Source organism: Sinocyclocheilus anshuiensis, unplaced genomic scaffold (assembly GCF_001515605.1).
Source record: "Sinocyclocheilus anshuiensis isolate Anshui unplaced genomic scaffold, SAMN03320099.WGS_v1.1 scaffold2655, whole genome shotgun sequence".
Lineage (NCBI taxonomy): Eukaryota > Metazoa > Chordata > Actinopteri > Cypriniformes > Cyprinidae > Sinocyclocheilus > Sinocyclocheilus anshuiensis.
Genome location: NW_015541082.1, coordinates 95,923 through 113,567, shown reverse-complemented (window position 1 = coordinate 113,567; position 17,645 = coordinate 95,923). Strand labels below are relative to the sequence as shown.

The 17,645-nt window shown below is 39.1% G+C and overlaps 1 protein-coding gene across 18 annotated transcripts in view; it reads left to right on the top strand.

The window, feature by feature from the left end:
* LOC107690704 (voltage-dependent P/Q-type calcium channel subunit alpha-1A-like) overlaps positions 1-13,631 on the top strand; it is a 130,579-nt gene extending 116,948 nt beyond the window's left edge. For 8 of the 18 annotated variants that reach the window (XM_016489110.1, XM_016489106.1, XM_016489105.1 and 5 more), the window contains 5 exons: positions 1,566-1,679; positions 4,351-4,392; positions 9,774-9,975; positions 10,083-10,330; positions 12,206-13,631. In XM_016489110.1, the coding sequence (XP_016344596.1) occupies positions 1,566-1,679; positions 4,351-4,392; positions 9,774-9,975; positions 10,083-10,330; positions 12,206-12,808 (1,209 nt within the window). In that variant the 3' untranslated portion in view covers positions 12,809-13,631. The remainder of the gene's footprint in view (positions 1-1,565; positions 1,680-4,350; positions 4,393-9,773; positions 9,976-10,082; positions 10,331-12,205) is intronic. The other 10 variants (XM_016489114.1, XM_016489108.1, XM_016489102.1 and 7 more) reach the window with 9 other exon arrangements.
* Positions 13,632-17,645: the final 4,014 nt, after the last annotated feature.

Genomic DNA, 17,645 nt, shown 5'->3' with positions numbered 1-17,645 from the left:
ACCACTGATTTGTAGTCGTGTCCTCTTTTGGAAGAGCAAACAAAGTAGTTTCGCTTTCACAAAGTCAGAACCAAAGTCCAGATGTGTGCAGAACATTTTATGGAGGACTGTTTACTGATCCTGGGAGAGTAACGTTAAACTAAAATGCCGGCAGTTCTGACTCACGTAAGTACGTTTTCATTTAAAGGATTTGCCACTGATGATTCAAACGCGAGTTTTGGGCAGTAGAGTGGCACTTGTTGTTTGTCATTTATCTGATCACAAATGCAGACAGAGTTTTATGTTTACGCGGCGCGATGCAATGCAACGCAACGCGTAAAAAGACAGTATAAGTCATTATAATCAGTAATTATGTCCCCACTGGATGCAACAAATGCCTCGTTTGTAATGGGTTTTAATGTTTATGTCTCGTAGCTCCGGCCGGGACACGGCATCAACAGTATGTGAGGGGCGTAACATTTCCGTCTCACGCTTGAGGTATTCGGCCAATCACAACGCATTAGATAGCTGGCCAATCAGAGCACACCTCGCTTTTTCAGACCGATGAGCTTTGTTAAAATCGACGCGTTTCAAAAAGGCGGGGCATCGAGGAGAAACAATAATGTACAGTATGTGGAAAATAATGTGTTTTTTTTTTACTTTAAACCGCATAAACACATTTCATTACACCAAATACACAAAATAATGTTCTTTTTAGCAGCATCATATGACCCCTTTAACATCTATGTTCATAAGAAAAGCAATGTCTGATTCATGTTTAAATTATTTATTTGATTCAGATCTTATGAATGAATGACTGAATCAGTTGATTGAGTTTACAAAACCAGTCTGTTTGAATCAGTGTTCAGTTCACTCATTGACTCAGTGATCCAGTCACAGCATTCAACAGCTCTTTGTAAAAGAAATGTATGAATAACAACTTATATTTTGGTCTCTTTTTATAGTTGTTATTATATGGCATCAGATCATTTTGAATGATAGTGCACAGATCATCCCTAATTCTTCTTTGTCATCTTTTTTTTTGGAGCTTGGAAGCTTCTGTCCCCATTTATTGTAATTGCACAGTAAGGAGTAACCAGCAAATTCTTCAAAGTCCTCCTTTTGTGTTCTACGGAAGAACAAAAGTCATACTGTTTAGAAGAATGTGAGGGTGAGCAAATGATGTCTAAACCTTTAAAAGAAGTGATTAAACATAATTGAGTCAAGAGATGTGTGTCTATGTATTTGAAGCTGGTTCACAGAATATCTTGTTTGTGATCTGAGAGAGAGAGTAGTTTCTAATACAATAATCTCCTAATCTTCTCTCAGTGATCCTGCAGTTGAAGCCCTGCATGTATTGCATATGCATGTACTTTTTGCAAACCCAACAGCAGTGACGTATAGAACAGAGGCTGGGGCAGGACTGTCCTGCTACTCTTGCATCTCCATACAGGGTGAAGGGAGAGATGAAGGTGGAGATGTCCTCCTTCCATCCACTGTGCTTAGGCCTGTCTCTCAGGCCCCTGGCATTCACTCTTGCCTGCTGTCCCTGGGCAGTCATGCATGGTCTCCCTCTGTTTCTGCAGACAGTAGAGATGAGAGAGATGGGGCGGGACGGGTACTCGGACACTGAGCACTATCTGCCGATGGAAGGCCATGGCAGGGCTGCTTCCATGCCTCGACTCCCAGCAGACAACCAAGTGAGCGCCTCATCCTGTCATTCCTTCGTGTTTTCCCCCTTCCTTTTCTTCTAACCCACTTTTCACATCTGTCCTTCCTTTCTTGACCCTCCAACCCACTTTTCATTGCTGCCTTTGCATTAAACAAATGTGCCCATTGACCAGATAAAGCAAAGAAAACCAATTATAGCATCTGCAATGGATTGATGTCCTGTATGAGCAAGTGTGAGGGTGAATTACACAAACAAGTCAATTATGTTAAGTTGCTAAGTCATAACAATACTCTATGGCTAAATGGTGCATTAAGTCAAGTATACTACGATGCAGTCTGTTGAGTTGGAATGTGTAAGATGGTATAGCAACATGAATTACATTTTCATTAGGGACATATGTTCAGGACTTCAGGTGTCTACATACTTTGGATCAAGTAGTATATTAATCTTTCCAACAGAGAAAATTAGGAAGAAAAATTTAGTTTCTAGGGAATATGCCTTTTAATGTTGCACACAAAAGAGAGAGAGAGAGAAAGAAAGAAAGAAAGAAAGAAAGAAAGAAAAAGAGAAAGAGAGAGAGAGAGAGAGAAAAACATGTTGGGCCCAGAACAGATCCTTGAGGCACTCCACAAGATACAAAGCTTGATCGGTCAGTATTTAATAGTTTTATCAGCATACCTGCCATAAATATGCATTTATCATTTGTAATTATCAGAATATGTGTTTGAATATATGTGATGTATTCAAGAATACATTTTTTTGCATTCAAACACTATCTTATTATAATTGTCTAGATACATGATATCTAGCATATTACAACATGCACCTTCATTATGATGCATATTTGATTCCGGTCTAGATGGTCTACAGGGTATAATTTAAATGTTTTTTTTTTCATGTTTCTCATCACTGGCCCTCAAGTAGCCTCCTCCTCATTCATACAGACCCTAATATACACACTTCCCTGCTACACATTATACAAAAAGTAGGATGTCACACGAATTACATCTGGAGGCTTTGTATTCATTAAACACAATACCCACATGACATGACCCTGCATCCACTGTGATTCTAAAATCTATAACAAGTGCACACTTGGCTATCCCATGATGCTGTGGGAGCTGAAGAGCTGAGAGATTAGAAAAACAGGGTTGGGTTTGCTTCCTTTTTTTCTGAATAAACTCTCTTCTCATGCTGTCTCCTTGAATTTCTGTGAATATGTCTTTCCTTCTGTCCTTCTCTTTACCTTTATTTTTCTTTAAATTCTTATTTTTATTTTGAGTTTGGCTAACTCTGACTTCCTCCCTTATTAAAGACGTTACTCAGTGTTTTTATATTGTCTTTACTATAAAAAAAATTAAGTTCTGTATTTACAGCCCAGTATTACTTTATATGCTTCCCCTCTATTTTTGTTTTTATTATATTTTGGCCAAGTTTGAATTGTGTTTCATTTAGGGTCATAAAGCTCAGTGAAATTTGAGGTGAATCAAGCAGTGACTTGGGAGTTGGTACTGAGATTTGTGTGAGCATGTGTTTGTGTGCGTGTTAGTTTATGTAATTACAGTACCGTTTAAAGGTTTGAGGGCAGTACATTTTTTTTATGTACATTTTTTTTTTTATTGTTTTATTTAACAAGAATGCGGTAAATTGACCAAAATTGACAGCAAGGACATTTCTGTCACAAAACATTTCTATGTCAAATAAATGCTGTTCATTTAAACTTTTGATTCATCAAAAAATCCTGAAAAAAAAATTTTTTTCGTAAATTTTTAGCAGCAAAAACTGTTTTGAACATGGATAATAATAAGAACTGATGACCATTATAAATAATTGTGCACCAACAATAACTGATGATTACTGAGCAGGAAATCAGCATATTAGAATGATTTCTGAAGGATCATGTGACACTGGAGACTGGAGTGATGGCTGCAGAAAATTCAGCTTTGCCATCACAGAAATAAATTACATTTTAAACATAAAACAGTAAAATTGTAATAATATTTCACAATAGTACTAATTTCACTGTTTTGGTCAAATAAATGAGCATTTGAGATTTCTTTCAAAAACATTTAAAAAATCTTACCAACCCCAAACTTTTGAACGCTAGTGAATGTGTTGTACTTACACAACACTCAACATGTACTAGTGTGAGAGTGATTTACATACATTTCTGAAACCAAGTACAAGAGAGTTTTGTTGGTGTGGTCTCATGCTTATACGTACTGTATGTGTGCGCAGTGTTGTAGTAGTATACCTCTCTATGGGCACTGTGTCTCGTGATCACTGTACTGTTTCTCACCGTATCATTCTGTGTGGTGCACTGTGACGTGTCTCTAACACTGCCTCTGGTCCTCAGTGTGTGTGCTGCTGTGGTAAGTGTCTTTTTTTTGTCTCCACTGCTTCTGTGTCTAACCAGGTTCTCTGTGTCTCTCTTTTCTCTCTTTATTTATATCTCTCTCTATTTCCTCCCCTCTTTCACTCTTGTTTTTTTGTCCACCCCATCCTCGTTTACTCATGCACGAAACCCCATCTCCAACTTTTTATTTTTTTGGGTGCAATCTCTCTCTCTCTCATGCCTGGGGTCACCCACTGTTAATGTGCTTTTGTCTTGTGGAATTGCGGCCCTATGTACTTTCTATGTGTGTATTTGTATGGACATATTTGTGGTGTCTTGTGTTTGTATGGAAATGGCTGTTCAGCAGCCACGGAGGAAAGGACGGCACCGGGGAGATAATCTCACTGTATGTGCAACCTCTCTCGTTCATTATTACTTTCTTTCCATTATCACTCTCAGTTTGACTTTCTGTCTCCCTGGAAATCACATAACTCGTGCCTGAATATCTCAGGGAAAAAAAATACTGGAAAAAAAATTTCATTATTGCAATATGGGTTTTATTGGCATTTTGACATTATTCTTTTTTTTTTCTTCATTCAGAGGAAACATTTCAACCATAATACAGTAAAGATTTCAGTAAAATCCTTTTTAACAGAATGAAAGCAATTAAGGAAGGCTCATTTAATATTTCTGTTTATTGCTATATTTAAAAGAAAATTTAATATTTATATAGATATATTTTTACTAAAACGTTTTAATATACTGAGGGACTTCTGTGAACATTTTTAGTATTGACAGACAAATCATTGACTCAGTTGTGAAGAGTCTTGAATCTATTCATTGTAATAGACAGTTATAACTGATTCGCATTAATGAATCAAAATGATCAAGTCTAACACAATTTTCTTGTTACTCAAGTCAACATTTGCATACTGGGGCATTATTATTATCTGTACGGTACAGACATATTTTCAGACAGATTTGTGTGCAGATCAAATCACACAAAACTCCTTGTCTGCCTCCTCCTAATGTATATCTGCTATCTGTGTGCTTTGCAACACTCATTGTGTGCTGTGTGTTCATGTGCATGTTATGTTTTTGTGTGCATATGTGTTCATGGTCTTTAAGTGTGAGTGTGCCATTTTCTGTGCTGCTGTGTGTGTGTGTTTATGTGTGACTGTGCTTTTGAGCAGAGACGTGCAGAGATCTTTTGGTGTTCAGTGGGTTGAAGGGGGAAAAGGGCATGTGTTTCTAAGGCATTTTTTTATTTGTTGTTTTATTATTTTTTATTTTAAGGAAACTTTGAATGTGTTATTGAGTTACACCTACATCTATACTGGTATATAGTTGTTGAATGCAACATATGATGAAGAAACAACTACTAGTCCACAGCAAAAAAAAATAAATTTAAATAAATCTAATCATTGTAAATAATAATAAAAAACCTTACATACATAATGCTACTGTAATGGAAGTGGGTGAGAAAATAGCTTACTTCCATGTCTTTTTTACAGACGAGTCAACTGAAAACCCTTGATTGTATGCAATGCTGCATCCATGCCTCTAGGTGTCAGTGTTGATAGTGAAAACAGTCAAATTCACACTTTTATGAGAAGGACAGGCTCTAATGAGATCATTAAGATCACACAAGGTCCGACGAGTGGAAAGGGTCCAGGGCTTGAGCCACTGCAAACCACCCCACTCTGCACGTCCCTCTTCCTGGACCATTTATCTGGTGCTGACCCACACATCCTCTCTGAAAGTCTGGACAGGCCTCTCTCTCTGCTCTCTCTGTGGTGTGCATGACTGTGAGTGATGAAGAGAGAGGTCTGCTGAAGAAATGTGCTTCTCTCAAATGTGTATGAGTATTTTTTTACTTTTTATAGATTCAGTCCTTGATGCATGCAAGGCACGAACTTTTGCAACTATTTTTAAGTTTCTCTCTCTCTCTTTTTTTTTTTTTTACGTATTTTTTCTGTCTTTCTCTTCTACTCGGATTCTGCATGGTGAATTTCTTTAGTTGTTTGCTGGTATCGTCTGAGTGTGTCCATCAGGTCATACACAAGCAAACCACACCAACTCCCAGACCTACAGAATTAAACACACAAGTTTTAAGTCATCATAGACGCCATTTACACCTGGTATTAACATATGATTGGGCACAAATTGTCAGCACTATATACAGATGTAAGCATGGTGCTTGTCTTGTTTTCCAGTTGAATATCTAAACATGCTTATAAGTAGAGATGCACCGATAGTACATTTCTCAGCCGATACCGATAGTCGATTGTTTAGCGTGCTATCAGCCGATACCGATACCGATACCAATAGTTTGGTGGTTCTGCATTTTATATCTTCTTTTAAATTAATAATAATCCATAATAATTCCATAATTCTGAACGCAATGCATATAAAACTTTATTATCTCCATTTAAACAGTTGTTTCACAGTGACTGGTCTCATAAACAGAAAACACATTGCTCAAATTAACATTAACGCATTAACAAAATGTGTAAGATTAAATTAAGACTTTTTAACTTTTTCTGTTAATTCATATTAACATTGACTAAAACATTTTTCTTTTTTATTCTAAGAAAAAAAAAACCTTCTGTTATGCTCAAATTCAATCATCACAATCAAAAGCATCTCTGCTTTATCATTGAACATCAAGCTGGTAATATTAAATATTAACAGTTTTGATTATATTAACTCATATTAATATTAATTGGATATGAGAAGCATCCTGTTCTTCTCACAAAGCATTTCCCTCAAATACATGTCTAAGGTAAAACTTTCTTTACAAACAAGCATTTCTGTTTTAGCACTAAACATTAAACTGGTAATTTTAATCTAAACTTTTTTGATGATATTCACGAACATTAACTGGATACAAAAAGCATTATGTTCTCACAATCAATCAGCATTTCCCTCAAATAAGTGGTTAATGTTTGTGCATCATGGAACACCAAACTGGTAATTTTAACTTTTTTGAATGTTCTTAAGTGACATTAACATTAACAATTCTGAACATCTGCTCACAACAACCTCTCATTCAATTCCCTTATTTAAAGGTAAGGGGTAAGTTCTTCACAAATAAAAGCATTTCTGCTTTATCGCAGCTTAGACGATTTCTTTTCTCGTTTAGGACATTAGATGCTGAGCTAAAGGTTCTTTCACTATCGACGCTCGTACAAGGCGCGGACAGCTATTTTCTCGCCACTTGCGCAAGCTCAGGCAGACGGCCTTGATTAGCGGCCCAGTACGTTAGCGCGCTCTCGTGCCTGGGAATCACCGGCTCTGCTAGGTAACTGGCAACTTGCGTTGACACACTCGCATTCTCCGCCACAGTCCCGTTTTCTTGAACAATTTCGTTGAATATGGCAGAGAAAGATGCTGTTATTGATTCTCTTGTTTCTATGCGAGCCTTCTTTTGCTGTACGATATAAAAAAAAAATAATAAATAAATACATAAGCCCACCGTGTTTTAAAAGCAGACTTCTGAATTATTGAATTGCCTATTATATTGAATATTATATTTCTTTAGATGGAAACTTACCTTCTAGATTCTGCACATCTTCTCCAGGATGTCCGAGTTTCTTAATCTCTGCAACTATCATTTCGTGCATTTGCTGTTTCGTGTCAGCATCAAAAAACTTGTCTTTATATCGCGGGTCAAGGACCGTTGCGATACAGCACATATGGTTGGAAGTGGTGTTCCTGAACTGTTTTTGCACTGCCTCCAGTAATGCTTTTTTCATTGTTTTAACTCCGTGGTCACTGTCGGCTTCTTTGCTGAGTAACCTTTTTAGAGTCTCAAGCAGGGGTATAATGTCAGCAGCGGACGCATCTTCTTTACTAATCTCTCTGGTTATTTGTTCAAAGGGAGAGAGAGAAGTGTAGTTATGCTTTCCATTAGTGTCCACTGCTGCGCAGTAAGTGTGACTGGTAGTTCGTAATCTGCAGCGTATGCAGCAAGCGCTCTTTTCTGTTCCAAAAGGCTTTGCATCATATAGAAGGTGCTATTCCACCTCGTATTTACATCCTGCTTAAGTCTCTTTGGTGGAAGATCCATCTGTGACTGAATGGACTGTAGACGTGAAGAAGCAAGCTGCGAGTGCTTAAAGTGGCCCACAATCTTTCGGCACATACTGGCCAATTCTGTCACACTTCTCTGGCTTAATATTCCTTCGTTGACAGCCAGCTGGAGGGAATGAGCCATACAGGGCAAACTCATAATCTCACTGTCCGTCATGGCTTTAGCCATGTTCCTCGCGTTGTCGCGTACAACAGCGTGCACTCTTGATCTGTCGATTTTCCATTTGTCTAACATGTCAGTGAATGCTTGAGAGATTGCCAACGAAGTGTGAGAACCGGTAAATTCTTGTGAATGAAGCAAGACTTTAAGTTTAAAATCACAATCGATCCACTGAGCAGTGAGACTAAGCATGCTCGTAGGGCTTACGTCTGAAGACCAAATATCTGTGGTGAAGCTCATTGCGGAGTCGTTATGAAGAAGCTTGTGAACGTGATCTGCCACACGGTTGTATATCTCCGGTAAGCAGACGTCTGCGAAATAACATCGACTCGGTAAAGTGTAGCGAGGCTCAAGGTGTCTTACCAGTCGCTGAAATCCGGTGTCTTCAACTACGGAGAATGGCTGATCATCAAGCGCCATAAATTCCATTACTTTCCGAGTAATTTCACGCGCTTTCGTGCTGTCAGATTTGAATTTTCTGGTGCTGTCAAACACTTGCGCGATAGAGGGAGTCACGCTAGCCTTTGTTTGGCATTTAGCTTTTGTAGCTAAAGCAGCCTCCGCTTTAGCTTTGACGAACTCGTCATGTTCCTTGGCATGTCGGCATTTAAGGTGTGTAATCAAATTAGCTGTGTTAAAATTTTTAACTGAAGTTCCACCTCGCGAAATTTTAGCTGTGTATAGCTTACAAACTGCAGTTTTGTCGTCATTGTCAGCCACTTCAAAGTAATTCCACACAAGAGACATCTTTACACACAGCACGTATTCGATGCATTCCCGCCAATTTTGATTGACAGGATATATCGGCCCTGATCATCGGATGTTTTTAAACAATCGGCCGATGGCCGATAGCGCGAAAAATTGCTTCTATCGGCCGATACCGATTGTTGGCCAATACATCGGTGCATCTCTGCTTATAAGATTTGTTTTAGAGAGACGTAAATATAAATTTTGGATTATATAAGTTTAAGATTTTTTTGAAAGGAGTCTCTTCTGCTCACCAAGGCTCCATTTATTTGATCAAATTGTAGTTAAAATAGTAGTATTGTGAAATATTATTACAATGTAAAATAATTGCTTTCTTTTTTAATACACTTTAAAACTGTAATTTATTCCTGTGATGCAAAGCTGAATTTTCGGCATCATTACTCCAGTATTCAGTGTCACATGATCATAAATCATGCCAATATGCTGATTTACTGCTCAAGAAATATTTCTTCCTTTTTTTCTTTTTTCGAAACATCTTACTGACCCCAAACATTTGAACAGTAATGCAAGTGATGTGTATATAGTCACAAAATCAGAGACCTTCCCACTCACCCAAGACGGATGTTAATACCAGATGTAAACAGGGCTGTACATTCATACGACCATCAGCCTGCTGTTACGAAATACTACGGAAATGAAGTTCCCTTCTCAAATCTTCCAGACCCATTAATTTCCAATAAACAGAATCCTCTGTCTTCCTTCGCTCTCTTTTCTTTTCTCTCCCTACCTCTTTCTCTCTGTCTCTCCTGTGCCGGCTCTCTCAGCAGACCATCACCGATAACAGTCCGATGAAGCGTTCAGCTTCATCTTTGGGCCACGGGCGTCAAGGCCGTTCAGTGCGGGGTGAGGACTATACCATGGACAGGGTTATCCCAGAAGAGGGTCACAGACATGGGCATCGCCACCGAGACCGCAGTCACCGTGCGTCAGAACGCTCCCTGAGCCGCTACACTGATGCTGACACAGGTCAGAGACAAACGCATATAAAATAATGGTACTGATGGCATTTTCTCTTACTATTAGAAGGAGAGCTAATAGTAATGCACTTTTTCCTCTCTCTGGCTGTGGCCTAGCAGGTCTTGGCACTGACCTCAGCACCACCACACAGTCAGGAGACCTGCCATCCAAGGAGAGGGACCGGGGCCGGGCCAAAGACCGCAAGCACCACCATCATCACCATCACCATCACGGTTCTCTAGATAAGGAGCACTACGGACACGAGAGAGAACGAGGGGACTACAGCCACAGAGGGTCTAGAGAGAGAGACCTCCGCTGGTCCCGCTCACCAAGTGAGGGCAGAGAGTGCCTGACTCACAGACAGGTGGGCGATTCATTCATAACATGTGAACATGTGCTCATAATGCACATAGAGACACATTACAGTTGAACATTTCTGCAGCACTGAAAAAAATAATTTCCTGTTATTCCTGTAATCAGTCATTTGCTTTCACTGTTGTTCGGTCCCTAGTGAAAAGAAAAAATATATCAAGCTTAGTGTTAGTTCTGGCAGGTCATGTTAGTCAAGCTCGCATCAGTTGACTCTCAGCTGATCCCCATCTACCTATGGGACTACGACACCTATCTAAGCATTCATATATAAGGTCCCTCAGTATTATCAGCAGTTTTTGCATTGCTCAATAGCTAATTACCCTCCTCCATCCCCAACTCCTCCTCTGTCAGTCGGGATTCAGCCTTCTGATTCTCCTTTGAATCAGACAAATTCTAAAATGTGTACATAAAATTATTGAACTTTAACGATATCTACAATACATTTATTTTGGTTCTGTTCTGTTTACCCCGGGGGGTTATTGCTGCTCTCCCTGCTCTCATCCATATTTTGGTTTTAGGTTTTAGGACAACTTTGATGAAAGGTTTTGATCCACTTCAAATGTTGACTACTGTATACTAAAATGTATTTGAAGTACATTTATTTTGTGCTAAGTATACTACAAATAAATGTACACATGTATGTGCTTAATAAAATACCCTGCAATTGTACTTTTGGTAAACTAATCTGGTATACTTAAAGTCTGCTAAATTGGAACAACTAATTTTGTGCTTATTATGCACTTTAATTGTGAAGAAGTAGTGCTGAGGTCCAACTAAAGATATATTGAAGTATATCTGATTGTGCTAAAGTGGAACTATTGCAAGTAAACTTAAATTAGGCCTATAATTTAATATCAGTAAGCATTAAGTGATACTATGTTAATAAATATGTTAATAGATTTGCAGTATGAAATGTATTTGAAATAAATTGGCTTTTTTTTTTTTTTTTACTAGGGGTAAAATTATCCAAACATCCATTTAAAAAGTAAAATTTACTTGAGAAGCCAAGTTATTTAAAACATTAATCATACAATCTTAATTTAATTGGGTTTAATGTTCCTAACTCATTAGCAAATAGTTTTTTATTTTGTTTTAAGAATAAACATTGTTAGAAAAGACAAGAAAAAAACAATTAAACTTTATTTAAAACTTTATGAACTTGAATTAATTAAGAATTAAACTATATTTTAATTCTATATTTTACATATACTCTACCGTTCAAACGTTTGGGGTCAGTATGATTTTTTTGTTGTTGTTGTTGTTGCTTCTCGAGTAAATCTTGTTTTAAGGATGTTTTGGTATTTTTACTGAAAAACACGACTAAAATACTGATTTAGTGAAATGATTTGTGCAGAGAACCCATCTGTTTCTTGTATTAAAACATGATGATTAACTTCAAGAATCAACATTTTATATCTGTCCCAGTCATTTTATGCTATTTATTTATATTGTGACAATGTTATTTCCAACAATATTGTGATAGTCAGGACCAACAATAATGTGACCAGTCTGAATGAATTCTTTTTCAGTTTCATTTGTATTGACAACACCCAGCCTAGTTTTGTCGAGACCAAAATTAAACAAGTTACTTTCACACTTGCAACAGAATTCAATTCTTTTTGTTGTTCTTTTCTTTCTTGTGTCCTCTCTTTTCCCTGTGATATGTTGCTTTACGTTTGGTCGTTTATTTTATGGCTGTTTGCATCTTGCTGCTTTGCAATGTCTCTCATTCTTGTATCTCTCTCTCTCGTGACTGCGCTCTTTCCTCTCTGACTGCGGTGTATGTGCCATCTCCTACTGTCTTTCTTCTTGTTGTGTGGTTAATTTTGTGGTTCTGTTTTATTTGCCTTGTTCCATTTTCATGTAGGGCAGTAGTTCAGTAAGCGGCAGTCCAGTCCCCTCCACCTCTGGGACCAGCACGCCCCGCCGCGGCCGGCGTCAGCTTCCCCAAACCCCCGCCACGCCCCGACCCCACGTCACCTACTCTCCCGTGGTCCGTAAGCCCATTGGTGGCACCGCCCCTCCGGGCCAGCAGAACCGACTCCCCGCTCCGACCTCCCGTCGGTTCAGTCCGCCTGGCCCTGAGCCCCCGCTTCCCCCTCCCCACCACGGCTCTCCTCGCTCAGCCCGTCACGCGCACTGGGGCCCTGGCCCCACGGAGAGCATGGAGGGCGACGGTTTCTACGACGACCAAGACTACGAGTTCAATCACCACGAGCCTCCGTCCTACGAGCAAAGCCCTGTGCAGGGCAACCCTCACCCACATTCTCCCAGGACTTCCCGCCACAGCACCCCCCCTCAGGGCCAGCCACATCCACGGCGCGTGCCAAACGGCTACCGTTCGTCCTCGCCCACTCCCCACCACCACACCCCTGCCCACCCGGGAACTCATAAGCCTCCTCATCCCAGAGGGCCCAGGAAGGGCCTCCACGAACCCTACAGTGAGACTGATGAGGATGACTGGTGCTAGCCTCTGGGACGGGGAGGGGTGAGTCCTGCCGCGCTCTCACAGTGAAGCGATACTCTCATTGGATTGGCCACTCTGTCCGGGGAAACACTAGGCAGTGCGCTGAATGTCCACAGGGGAAATCAAGGCATGATTCGTTTCTTTCTATTTCTCGTTTCTTTTCCGATTCCTCTGCTGCCGAGTGTTTCCCTGAAAGCGATGGACCGCTGACAGTGAATATGAAGACTTATGAATACGAAATCCTGTTCTTCGCCTTTTTCTGAAGAATATAAAAATGTTTTGATAAGGAGGAGGAATGTCTGAACTTTTTTTCCCCAGGACATTTCACGCAGTCCCTCCGGAAATGAGACGCTAGGAACTCTTTAGCACTCGTTTAAAAAAAAAAGAAAAAGAAGGTGGATCACTTTTTATTTCACAGAACTTGACTTGAGATTCGTTTATTGCAAAAATCAGTCCAGATGCTGGGAAATATCGATGAGTTTTATCATCTGTGTTTACTGTTAATAATTATCCCAGTGAGGGGGAGGCGTTGGCCCATGCGGGTAAGTTGTGGGTGGAGTTGGAGATGGGCGGAGATGAACTCACCTGAACTAAAACAGGAAAGCCTACCCTGCACTTCAGACCCCCAAACGCAAGAAAGAAGAATCACAAACAAAATAATAATAATAAGAGAGAAAAAAATGAAAAGCTCCTCACTCTTTCTTCTTCTACGGCTTCGTCTTCTGCTTCTCATTGGAAACATTGGAGTTTGAATCTTCTGTTGCACTGCCCAGCTTTGTTTGAACAGAAAATAAATCCCTTGGAAATCCTGCATGATTGAAAAAAAAAGAGAGAAAAAAAAAAAGTTTAAAAAATACATAAAGAAACTTTGGATAAAAAAGGGGGCGGGGGGATCGATTCCTTGGCTCTTTTGTCATGTCCGTGACGTTCTCTCTCTCTCCCATCAGCACCTTCTCTCTCTCTCAGGCCTCTCTGAGATCCCTCTCACCTGAAGGAGGAAAGGGGAGAAGAAGCCATTGCTAATGTTCAAACCAGTAAATGGGTGACCAGAGATGTTCGCAGTGTTTTCTACCAGATTTGGTGCCAAATTCGGAATCAAAAATGAATGGATAGCACAATTATTTTTAAGCTTGACATTTTATAACCTTTTTATTTACATTCCTCTATCAGTGTATAGATGATTTGCTCACTTGCACAAAAATGTAGATATAGTAGCACATAAAATACACAAACATATAAATGACACATGTGATTCTTTTCCCTTACACCGCCGTAAACGTGCTCTTCCAGTCTTCCAGGGTAAACGCAGAGACAGAGAGTTGAGGGGGGAGAAAAGAGAGAGAGAGAACCTCTCCAACTTTACATATGATTTCAAGTCGATAATGACAATGTGTGTATAAAGATGATTGCATAAATGACGATAATTGATGGTGATGAAGATGATAATGATGATGATGCTTATCATTTGGTTTTTCTACCTGTTTTTGTATTTGCCTCAGCTGCTCTTTGTATTGCCAGACTTGTTTTCGTGCGAGTTTTGTGTAGATGGTGTGTGGAGCTCTGTGATAGTGATCCGTTATGGGCCATGACAGAAACCCATCTGACCTTCAGCCGACGTCCTCGGTAGCTCAACGACTTCGGATGTTTCCATGGAAACACTTTCTCAGCCATATCATTGAGCGTTAATGACAGCTCGAAGCATGCATCTGATCTCGAGTCTCTGTAACTGAACACTTTTTATCAAGAAGGAAAAAAAATGAAAAGGATAAAAGAAATTAGATGAAGAGCCGACTAGTTATCAACCATATTGATACAAACGTGTTATATACATCTTTAAATAGCATTTAGATATAAGCTAAGTAAACAAGGATTGGTTAGGTTGGCATAAAATTCTTACATTTTTATTATTATTATTATTATTATTATTATCTATTTTCACTCTTTTAGTAATAATCTTAATTTTAAAGGATTTTATTTTATTTATTTAAATAATTTTTTTATAATTATCTATCTATAATTATTACTATTTAGAATGTTTTTTCTTACTTTTAAACCAGTGGTTCTCAACTAAAAAAAAATTGGAGAGTACTTAAAGTATTAAATGAATTATTTATTCAATAAATTCTATATTAAAATAGATTTAAGGCTCAGATCTATACTAAAGATTGAGAACCACTGCTTTAAACAAAGAAGTCCCCAAGACATTTTAATGTGCCAGTAAATGGTGAGAAGGTAACTGAGCTCCACTACCTCTACTAGATCAGCAGATGGCGCTGTGATCCACATTGTTCTGCAGCCAGTGGCTCTGGCTCTGTCAGTCTCACCTTTTTCTGTTCCATGTTTATGTCAATGACCTGTACACTGAGAGTAGTACTATGTGTGTTTGTCACCGATGGTGCACCGTTCTGTGTTCAGGAAATGTAACACAGCCAATCAAACTGCACAGGAACATGTAACACAGCCAATCAAATTGCATGGGTGAAACAATGACCGGGCCTTTTCTGCCAAAACTTGTCTCTTGTGTCCCACTGATCTTTGTGTCTTTTCGGCCCATATTACCATCGTCATCTCAGTCTTCTTTACGAGGCAGATCCTCTGTGGAATGACTCCGCATACACAGACACGCTGACGAACGAGTCCAACTTTGCAGCATGTGCAAATTAGACGATGTATGTAGCATTTACTAACATATTATCACGCACAATCCCACTCGAGTCGAGTGAGTCTTGTATGTAGCATTACTGATGAAACTGGTAAGTTTGTGGCTCTCCTTTGAGACTGTATGTTTAAGTGTGTCCACAACTGGTGAGTATATGGATGTAAACACTAGATACAGGATCCAAGTTTCATGTCTCCCCTTGCTAGTTGAGCGTTATTAGTTTTTGTTGTCATTGTTTCTTTGAGAACTGCATTCTTAGGAATCTATTACTGAGATTAATCAGTGCCTTATTCACCGTTATTTAGACCGCACATCCGATCTTTACACATTTATACAGCTGCAATGTGTCGGTTTGCAGTGAAGCTGTCTCTTGGTTTCTTTTATCCGTGTCAGGCATTTAGCTTCATGAGACTTCAGTTTTTTATAAGGAGAGTATCTATATATGCAATACCAACCTGTTTTGAGTTGCAAGAAGAGTCAAGGAAATGGTGTGTCTCTGTGAACGGTGTGTGTATATGTTTGTGATCAGGTCCATGATGATGTGTTTGACAATATTCACCAAGCGAATGATTTTCAGTCATCCTCATTTGCATGCATGATGTAATCTCAACTTCTCCATGTGTGTGTGGCTGTGAGAGAAAAGACAAGGACATTGACATTTCTCATTGTCTGTCATAATTAATCATTACTAACAACCTCAGTTCATGTTTGGCAAAACAAGTGACAATTAAAAATACAATGCCGATGTGGGAGTCACACTGTAAAAAGAAGAAACTAAAAATAAGCAAGTTTTTGTCAGAAAAAAAAAATGTAGAGAAGCATTTATCTCGAGAACTGCATGTGCAATGTGCATGCCACAGCGTTTGATAAAAAGTCAACTGCAGGAATACAAACAAATATGAAATGTTTTGTAGAAAAACACACAAGTACAGATAAATCTTTTTTAAAGTAATATATTCCTTTATGCTCTATTTTTTAAAACGAACAAAAAAATAACAGCATATTCTGGGGAGGAAAATCACTTTGATGCAATTTGAAAGTTGTTTATTTCTTTCTGTTTTTAGCTGTTTTTCTGCCAACTAGAAGGAGAGACACTTCAACACTATGTTCAGGGCACGTCAATATGACTACTGTCACAAAAAAAAGAAAGAAATAAAAGAGTCAAGAACAAAATCCTTGCTGTTTTTGATTCAGACCTGGGGTGTGCGCAAAACTCTGTGGTTTTTCGTTTTGAAAGCCCTGCTTTCACTATGGTTTTGAGTTTATGATTCTTTCATAATTTCCAAAGAATGTGGGGCATGATTGGGTGTACACAGAGCATTTAGTCTCGTTCTCTGTTTCAGCCTTATCTGACACAGAGGGCTCAGACCACAGGAGTAGTCATAGGACACCTCCAGAGCTTCAGAGGTCAAGTACCGAGTATGGTCGGGACTCGGGAGAAACCGCTTTGAGCAGGATTTACGGAATATAAACTAGTATAAATTCTGATTTTCTGATTCTGATCTCGCAATTCTGACTTTTCTTAATCAGAATTCTGAGTTTACAATTCAATTTTTGTTGCCAGCACACACAGTTTTATTGTGATTTTTTTTCTTTTCTTTAAAAAAGTCATAATTGTGAGATATAAACTTTGAATTGCGAGAAACAGAGGCTGAATTGTGAGATAAAAAGCTGCAATTACCTTTTTTTTTCTGTGGCAGAAACAGGCTTTCATAAAGAAAGTCATGCAGGTTTGGAACAACATGGAAAGTAAATGACGACAGAATGTTCATTTTTTTTTGGGTGAACTAACCCATCAATATGGTCATTGTCACAAGTTAAATAGCTCAGAATCTTAAATCTACTGTATCATCAGGTAGCTTGATAAATGATTAGCTTGTCCTTTCTGTTTTTACCCTTGCTCTGTCCTTTTTCTGCTCCTGCGTGACTTTAGCCTATATGTAGTTCTGCTGATCCGAGTGCTGTAAAGTCGTTTAGTCAGGAGATTGCAGGAGCTAAAAGTGCATTCCTGTGAGAGTTCAGACACTGGAGGCTCAGGTTTCAGACTCCACAAGGAAAGGGAGGGGGAGGCTCATTCCATTAGCATGACAATCGATGGGCCACACAGGCATTCAGCAGCTCCCGTCCCCCTTGGCTGTCTGCTGTATGTCGGCCAGATGTGCGGATGTGTGGAGGGTGCTG